This window comes from Brassica napus, chromosome C8 (assembly GCF_020379485.1).
Source record: "Brassica napus cultivar Da-Ae chromosome C8, Da-Ae, whole genome shotgun sequence".
Taxonomy (NCBI): domain Eukaryota; kingdom Viridiplantae; phylum Streptophyta; class Magnoliopsida; order Brassicales; family Brassicaceae; genus Brassica; species Brassica napus.
Genome location: NC_063451.1, coordinates 20246831 through 20256529, shown reverse-complemented (window position 1 = coordinate 20256529; position 9699 = coordinate 20246831). Strand labels below are relative to the sequence as shown.

At 35.2% G+C, this 9699-nt stretch overlaps 1 protein-coding gene and 1 long non-coding RNA gene across 2 annotated transcripts; both read left to right on the top strand.

Moving 5' to 3' along the window:
• Positions 1-1129: 1129 nt before the first annotated feature.
• LOC125591621 lies at positions 1130-1535 on the top strand. The gene is made up of 2 exons (XR_007327727.1): positions 1130-1160; positions 1234-1535. It is a non-coding gene; the product is annotated as an uncharacterized LOC125591621 (long non-coding RNA).
• Positions 1536-7597: 6062 nt separating this feature from the next.
• Positions 7598-8640, top strand: LOC106414036 (zinc finger protein ZAT9). The gene has a single exon (XM_013854751.3). It carries the CDS (start codon positions 7740-7742, stop codon positions 8367-8369), a length of 630 nt encoding a protein of 209 aa, XP_013710205.1. The 5' UTR covers positions 7598-7739; the 3' UTR covers positions 8370-8640.
• Positions 8641-9699: the final 1059 nt, after the last annotated feature.

Below are 9699 nucleotides of genomic sequence, written 5' to 3'. Positions count from 1 at the left end.
CGCGCCGTTGTCTTTCCCCCCCCCCCCCCCCGCCATGCTCTCACGGAAACCCGAGAGTAGACAATATTGAGGTCTGGTAGCGGTTCCTCATCTGTGATACGAGATCATATCGAGGAAAATCTCGAGTCATCTAGGCCAAAGAGAAACTTGTGCACCCTTGCATCTTCTCTTTCATTCTCTATGTCTGCAGCGCATCACAGGTGCATGACGAGATGTCTTTATGTTCTGTAGTTCTTCCCACAACTTTGTGAGACGACCGTAGTAATCAAGAACCGATTTCCCATCTTGCTTGCAATTCGTATCTCATCTTGTAGCTGATGCAAGCGAGTACCATTCTTGACAGAGAATCTGAAGCGTAACGTTTCCCAAAGCTTGTATGCCTCAGGAATGTGTAACCGTTGATCGTACCTTCGGGTCAATTGATGTACGGATCCATCCGACAATCATGGAGTTTGCAGCTAGCCATCGAGACAGGTCTGGTTCTGTTTCTGTTCTGGTTGACAATTATTCCACCCCTATGAACCCCTTTTTTTCGCTTTGCCTGTAAGGAATTCTGAAGTTCAGTCGACCATTCTGTGTAGTTCTCATGAGTAAGTAGAACCGAAGTAATCAACGCTCCAGGGTTATCAGATGGATGAGGTAGTAGGGTGACAGGTCCGTGAGCGTAGAAGTAGGAGTAGGGTTAGGGATTTAGTAGAAGTAGAAGTAGAATGATCCGTAGCCATCGTTTTGATGGTTGACGGTGAAAGATAGTAGAGAAATTAGGTCTTAAGATCTTCAGCTCTGATACCATAAAATATAATGTAAAGCCCCCTTTGTATTGATCAAACACGATGGGTATATATACAAATAGGAATGGCATAACCTAGCTAGGAATAGGAACTTTAGATTAGCCTAAATCCCTAAGATATGGGAATTGTACATTATTATCATTATCCCTTTATCCTCAATTATGATGTGCACCATATGAACGTGTCGAAAAATGTTTAAGAATTTGTTTTGTAGGGAGGGTTGGTGAGTGGAGGAGGTTTAAGTTTCAATGCATGGGTGATTAAGAGAAAAGGACCAGTGGTTGTGTCTCTCTTTAGTCCAATTGCAACTGGTGTGTGTTATTGTCCTCTCTGCTTTCTCTCCATGGATGATAGTTTCAACCTCGGAAGGTATTTTTTTGCACCTTTTCTCCTTTAAAAGAAGTCATTTTCTTCTATCTTGTAATTGTCTTTGTGAAATTAGCTTTGCGGGAATGGCCTTGATGTTTGGAGGACTCTACTTCGTTCTCTGGGCTAAAGGGAAAGAGGAGTGTGGAGAAGGAGATGAAGTAAAAGAAGATGAAGAAGAAAGTGTTAGAACAGAGTTTGACCTTGAGAAGCCTCTCTTGCGTTAAAGTCTTGTTTTCTTAATGTTCATGTTAGTTTGGTTATGTTTGAAGAAGTAAGATCAGTTTTACTTTATAGAATAGAATTATGTATTTATTTTAGATATACAACAGAACTATCACTTTACTTATATATTTGTCATGTAATATGGGTTGAACAGCCAAAGTTTGCATACTATTTTTCTTAACTAAGTATGCTGATTTATCTTCTCCCCTCCTCTTCTTGATTAAAATTATTTATGGTCTTTTTTTCTTGAACATTTGTTGATTATGGTCTATTTTTTACAGGTTCAAGTTTTTAAATTTCATATCCAATTGCCACCTAACGACATCGTTCCTACTCGTTGTAGGCGTAAATAAGTGCGCCTGCCAAGTTCAGCAAATCAGAACAATGATGTTTTCCACACGGTTTTAGATGCATACACATTATGCTATAAGCCCTGTTTCGTTTATCTATCGCACAACATGCGACCTACGATTGATCGCAGATCTGCTGTCGGTGTATGCGACCTGCGATTGGTCGCATGTCGCAAGTCGCAGATTGTTGTTCGTTTATGTCGCGCGACTGATCGCACGACCAGTCACGGGTTTCCATTCAAGTCGCCCGAAAAAACAGCGACTAAAAATTAAGAAAATTTGATCGCGCGACTGGTCGCAGATTGCAGGTCGCGCGACACGTAAACAAACATAGTTTTAGTCGCAGGTCGCAAGTTTAGTCGCAGGTCGCGCGACACATAAACAAATGTAATCTTAGTCGCAGGTCACAGGTCGCGCGACACGTAAACAGCGCCATACTACGTTAGGTAAATGGTAATGCACATGCAGCTCATGGACAATAATAGTAAACGAGAAGATTGTCATGAAATAACTCTACTTGGATAATTGGTTCAGTGTCCTGAACTAAGTCGTGGATACCTACTGAACGAAATTCACTCCCAAATACATATTTAGAATAGAATGCACTTTATCATGATTTATCTTAGGGATAACGATTGTTTTGTTTAAAATCTATCATTTTGATAGTTGTCACAACTTTCTTTAGGTCTAAAATATATTATAAAACAAGCTGCTTTATTTGAAAACATTTAAATAAAATGTTTGAATACATAATCTAAAGTTTTTTATAAAAGCAATATTTTCGTTTGTGATTAAAAGCGAGATTTATATAGTGTGTAAACATTTTCTTGGATCATGCTTTCTGTGTTAGTGGAAACATGAGGGTTTTGTTGTTCCCGTCGGTTCCTTTAAGAGCATCTCCATCGGTTACACTGATAGAAGTTGCAAAAAGAAAAAAAATATTATTATTTTAATAATTTATTTACTTTTTATTTTTCTGTAAAAATTAGGACCAATAAAGTACTAACACATGACCTCAAAGTGATCACAAAGAGTCAAAACCCTAGTTCCCTTTCTCTCCGGCGGTTGGCTCTGCCGCAGCCGTCGGGAGCAGCCCCTCCGTTTCATTTATGTCTTCGGCGTTGTATCTCGTTTCATGTCTCCTCTGAAGTTTCGGCTGGTATCGTCAGATCTGAGTGGGGGATTCTATAATTGGATCCGATCTTGTCGTCATTCTCGGTGCTCAAAGGCGTTCTCCTTGGCGTTCAGTGTTGCTAAGGCTCGATGGTAAGATCCGGGTTGAATCTCTGTTTTTCGTAGCCTCAGTGTAGCAGCTAATGTCTCTGGATGGTTTCTTTGTTCGAGGTTTAGTCTAGGATGTGGTTTATCTGAGTCTCTGGTGAGTTGGTTTCGATTGGGGTAACTGATGCAGGCTCGGATCTTTGATTTGGTTCGCAGTGGATGTGCTTGCGGGTTCAGATATGTGGTTATATGTCAAGTCGAATCGCTTAGTTGCTTCCCAGTCATGTTCCCTGATGTTGCTGTATCAGTTTGACTTCTTATCAGTGTCTTTGTCTATGTCATATAAATTGTTGTCGAGCTCTTGTATCTTTGGGCTTGAGAGTCTTGATCGTTTTGTGCCAAGGGAGTAAGTGCTTGGTGAGTGTGACTTAGCAGTCTTTTTTCTAGGGTAAGGTTTCCAGTGGTTGCTTGCAATTTGTTCTTCTCTCGTGAGTGGTTCTGGAGAAGTTCGTTTGGCAAGACTTCAGATTTGTGGTGTTTGGGTGAGCTTCTTTCTTTGGTTTTCAGAAGTATATGTATCCAAGATGTGTGGACTGAGCAACGGTTCCCCTTGTCGAGTTATGAAGCCTCCGGTGTGTGGTCTTATCGGTTGGCGTGCGAGGCAGCAACGATAAGTCTGGTATGCAGAAGTGGAGATACCGGGTGGCAGGCTATAGGCAGCAGCGGTAATTCTCGATCATTGGTCATTTCTTAGTTCTAAAGCCTGGTAGGTTTTCTATTTTGGCTCATGCATAGATGAATTTGTTATGTGTCTCTATTGTCTTTTAGATTTCATGTGTATTTTCTCAAGTCACCCCGGTGTGGGTTTAAGTCACTCCGGTGGGTTCTAGTAGCCGCTTCCTATGGGCTCTTGGTTCTGGGGCTATTTGTTTGTGCTGCCAGCATTTGTATGAATATTGGTATTTCGATTATGAATGAATTTCAATTCGGGAAAAAAAAAAAGTACTAACACATGCGTATATGAATCAGAAAACCGTATCCAAAAGTTGTTAGTTTAGAACCCTTTCTCTTTCTTCTCTCTTAACTTTTCATTATGTTAAGCTTTTTCATTTTTGAAACCTGTGTTAATATACTGCCGATCGTGCTCTAAATATTGGTAAGCATTTTCTTCGGTAGATTAATTTGACGAGATTAACATATTATTTTTATTACAGCACACAGAGTTTTTCTTTTCTTTTCCCGCACTGAAGAGTTATGTATTGGGTGAAAATTGAGATTGAAGCAAAAGCTAAGTAGTTCACACTATATATTCCATTGTGTAAGCCTTTCTTTACTCAACTATTTATAAAGTTCCAACAACAGAATATCTTTGCCTTTTCTATTCTTGGTAATGTGATATATATGTTCTTGATCAGCTTTATTTTTTAATAAAACCATGATTACAATGCGTATAGTAAACAATTTTGTCCATTCTTGTCTACCTGCTATACCTGTGCGCGTATGTGTAGTGTATGATGACTATGCAGTATTCAATTTTTAAGTACATGATGTCTGTGATCTCTTAATGTTGTTTAGTACTACTTTTTATCCAAATGATGTGTATGGAACAAACAATCTGTGACTATAGTCATTACGACAAATAGTTATCTTCTAGTCGAGTACAAGTTACAATTATAAACCATCTATTTTGAATCCGCAAATTATATAAATTGGAGAACACACGAGAAGCGAAATTAACTAGTGTCATTTATATTGTGATTTTGAAGGGTCGAGCGTATACACCGATGCAGCTATCGTTACCAGATAGCATTTTGTCATTATAATCTAACATGATGATGTATATTAAAATTCGCTCACATTTGTTATAAGAATTGTGATTTTAAGAACCAAACAAAACCAAGAAACCAACCAAACTATAGCATCGAACCAATGGTCAATCATCTTTTCTGTTATAGTATTCAATGCTAATACAATGCCTATCTATCATGAAGACATGAACCATTTACTTAAAAAAGTGAAAAAGAGGTATCAGTTAAAACTGCAGTCACAAAACAATATCTATCCCGGTTCGAAAATTCAAAATATTAAGACACCACTATTATACTTGAACCCATGACAAAGTTGTTTTGTCTTATACTCTTAATTCTTTCATTCGAAATGAGAGTAATGAGTATAATCAATAATCTCTGCCTCAAACAAAAGAATGACAGCCAGTAATTCTCATTTCAGCTAGACTAATTGGAATTGAATGCAAAATGTCATATCTTTTAAAAAAATGTAAAACATGTCAAATAAACTAATGAAAGTTTGTCGTTCAAAAAAAAAAAACTAATGAAATCGGATTCAGAAACAAACTTCAATTAGGCTTCGCAATTCGATAATACGAAATCTATTATACATATATTTCTCTGAATCTGAACTAAAAGTTTGTATTAATTTTCCTTTGGAAAAAAAATCAGAATAAAGCATAGAATAAAACAATACAGAAAACCAACAAAAAAAAACTAAGGTGGAATTGCTCAGAATAGACGTGGACCTTTCCAATCATCATTGTGTAGTCATTTACCGTTGGGTCGAACATCGTATGTTAGATGGTACCAATCTATTCACAATTATATAGACGTGATGCTTATTTAGCTTGTTTCGTTTAAATGATTCTGACTAGTATTAAAACTCATTAGTCATCGGCTCATCGCGATCAAGCTATTTAAATGTTTAAACAGTCAGCATTTAAATCTCAAAGTCCAATTAAATCAACGTTAAATAATACAACCGTTTGTATCATATCAACCTCGACGCTTCAACCGACTCTGCCATTACAAATCGTCAAATCTTTCAACTAACCCAACAAACATGATTCACATCACACATACTTTGTTAAGTTTTTTTAATCTTAATTTTTTGTTTATTTTTGCAAATCCTTTATTAAGGTTCTAAACTTGTCTATGCATTCAGAAGTGTCTAGTCAATAAAAGGCAAAGCAACAACTTTCTTTTTGTGCTTTCTTGTCACCTTTCTTCTATCTTTTAAACAATTTTGGGAAAACTGTTTTTTTAGCAAAAAAAATAGTAACTATGTCCTTTTAGACTAATCTATATTTTGTGTCATATTTTCCTATAATACCCTTTAATATTTATGAAAATAATTTTAATAAATAGTTTTACAAACAAAAAAATTTGGAAAAATAGTAACATTTGTTAAAATACCTATATGAACTTAATGGTATATTTTTCCAGTTATAAAAAGTTAAAATTATAAATTTCAGATTATGTTCTAAAAAGTAGAAATGACATTCTACGAAGTAGAAAACGAAATCTACTTTTTTCATTGAATCTACAATGTTTAGAATACGTGATCTACGTAAATAGGAGTATTCTACATATATGTAGAATACTCATTCCGCGCTTAACCTACCATTCTAAAATTCTTAGAAATCAAAATCTACACATTAATCTAATTCTAAAACATGTAGAAACCGACTTCTACAGATTTACTATAAATCTAAAACATGTAGAAATCAAATTCTAAACATTACTATAATTCTAAAAAACTGTAGAAACTGATTTCTACATATTAGTTATATTATACGGATAAGAAATCAGTTCCTAAAAATATGGAAACAAATATTTGAGAATATTCACTCTTATATTTTTTTAAAAAAATCGATTTAAAAAAAAACGAAAAAGGAACAAAAAAAGCGACAAATCGATTTGAGAATATTCACTTTCATCCCAGAGAAAAATATCCTATTTTTAGAAATTCAAATTCAAAGGGGTGCTACTGGTTGTTGTCGATGGAACATTCTTGAAGAGGCGTGTCCTATTTTTAGAAATTCAAATTCCCATTTTTAGAAATTCAAATATTTGAGAATATTTGAGAATATTCACTTTCATCCCAGAGAAATCGAGTTTAAAGAGTTGAAATCATGCTTGGTCGGTTCAAATCAAGTGGGAATCAATCCGGATAAATCATACAAAACCAAAAAAATCGATTTGGGATTTTTTCCTCGGCACGGGATCGATCGATCTATTCTTACAGATCGGTCGATCTGTGTAAATCGACCTTCGCCGATCGAGTGAAATAGACCAGGTCGATCAGTATATATTTCGCATTTTTTTTTGTTTTGAATAATGATCGGGATCGATCGATCCACTATAACTTGTAAAGTGGGATCGATCGATCCCCCTTGTCGAACTCAATATATATCTTTTTTTTTTAAATTACAATTTTAAGGGCATTACTGCCATTTTGAAAAAAAATTAGTCTAATAGGACATAAAATAGTATAATTTAGTCTAAAGGGACATAGTTACCATTTTTTTGCTCTAAAAAAACAGATTTCCCAACAATTTTTTACTAAAACAAATAATCATTTTAGTTGTTTTTTTGTAAGAACATGAATAATTCCAGTCACGATACATACAAACTTCGTATTAAAATTTCAATATTTCGGATTAATTCAAGATTCTATACTCAGTGGTTATCGTTGTCAGTCGAATTAAAAGTAGTATGGTTTTCTCTTAAATGTTTTACTAAAACTAACTAAAAAAAGTTATATTTGCCTATCATTAATAGTAGTTATCGTATGGACCAAAGCGTCATTATTGTTAATTTTGGGGTTTTGTGAAAAAGAAAGGAATGCTTGTTACCTACTCTTTATTAACTTCTCCGTCTATCTCTCAATCTCTCTCTTCTCTACAACAGTCTCTTCAAGCAAAACTGGGACAAATAAAACTTAAAAAGTCTTCTTAAGGTTTCTTTTTGTTCTGTTCTTGCTTCTTTGGAAGATGCAGAAGCACAAATGCAAGCTCTGTTCCAAGAGTTTCTGTAATGGCAGAGCACTCGGTGGTCACATGAAGTCCCACTTGGTCTCATCACACACGCCCACTCGGAAGAAACTCAGTGACTCGGTTTACTCCTCTTCTTCTTCCTCCTCAGACGGTAAAACTCTAGTCTACCGGTTGCGAGAGAACCCGAGGAAGAGTTTCCGGGTCTTCAACCCGGATCCTGAGTCTTCCACCGCTTACAACAGCGAGACCGAGACCGAACCTGAGTCTGTGGACCCAGTTCGGAAACGGAGCAGAGCAGAGGTTTCCAAGAAGAAGAAGACGAAGAAAAGGAGTAAGAAGAGAGTGTTTGAGTCGGGGAAGAAGCAGAAGACGAGTCATGTTAACTCGAACGAGTCTCAAGAACCGGCGAGTTCTGTCTCCGACGGTTCTCCGGAACAGGATTTGGCCATGTGTTTGATGATGCTATCGAGAGATACGAGGGAGATTGAACTGAAGAAACATGTTCTTGCAGCGGAAGAAACGAAGCCGGAGAAGATACATTTCCCGGAGCTCCGTCGTTGTGTGATAGATCTGAATCTTCCTCCGCCGCAAGAAAGCGACATTGTCACCGTAGTTTCAGCCATATAATAACAGTTGGAGGTTTCAGAGATTACTGGATATCAAAGCATCTTCTTGATTTGGTTTTCTTCAAGATCGTTTATTCTTTTAAAGTTAGAAAACGTTTAGTGGTTTTGGAATCTTTGGACGATCTTCATCAAGCGATGTACTTTTGATGTAAGACACAATTGAAAACCCAAGAAACAAGTTCTGTTTCTTGATTTCTCCTTCAGGGTCATGGATGAGATAGATAATACATTGTTTGTTGGATCTTTGTGATATTTTGAAATTCTTGAGATGATTCTTTGCATGAGGTTTGGATCTTGGATCTTTGATTATTAATGTGTGTTTGAAGAAACTATTTAATTTAGCTGCATATTTTTTATGACACAAGTGTGTGCAAGGCCGCTAGCTTGTTAAATAATGTGAATATTATTCTTATCACGTATATCATTGGGTGTGTTGGAATAACTAGGACAGTGTGGTAAATACTCAAATAATCCAAGAATCAGATCATGGATATTCAAATATCTCCATAATAAGTGAGATATTTAAACCCAAAAACAACTTAGATATTTAATCTCTGAATCAGATATTACATAAATTATTGAAATATCAGTCTACACTCACCTTATGGGTTACTACATTTTACTAGTAACAGCACAATATATTCTCTGTTTCATAATGGCTACAACTCATCAATGATTTTTAGTGCGATAAATTTATTTGAAATGTGTTATTCCCTAGAATTTCATAAAATGTTTACCAGTTACAATAATGATTTTTTTAATAAACAGTTTCACCATTTTCCTTTTTCTAAATGAAATAAAAATAAATCTCTTACAAAATTTAACATTTTGTTCCACATCCTAAACTTATAAAGCTAATCAAATGATTGGAAACTAATATTCCATTAATAATTTTTTATTATGATATCATTCATTATTCTATTTTCATTACATAAATAATTATTCATTTGTTTATCCTATTATTTTTAGAAGTAACCAGTTACAGACAATATAAATTGTTTAGAAAATATATTTTATTTAAAATATAAATTGCTTTCGTATTCTATACAATTTTATATTTATTGAATATTGTATAACTAATTATTATTTTGTAATTTTATAACATGTTTAACTATATTTATTTATGTATTTAGCAATAGTTTTTGAAGAAAAATATTCATTTTTAAACTAAAACAGTTTATAGTATGAAAGGGATAATAATTACTATTTTGTATGGTTATTTACTTACTACTTTTATTGTGGTGTAGTTTGTGTCGCCAGCTGCATCATGTGACTCTGTAGAGAGGTAGTGTTTTATACCACCTATACCGAACCATTAATGTTTCTTTCTT

What these genes read in the sequence shown, in the direction of transcription:
- LOC106414036 (XM_013854751.3), top strand. Translation starts at nt 7,740, where the DNA reads ATGCAGAAGCACAAATGCAAGCTCTGTTCCAAGAGTTTCTGTAATGGC.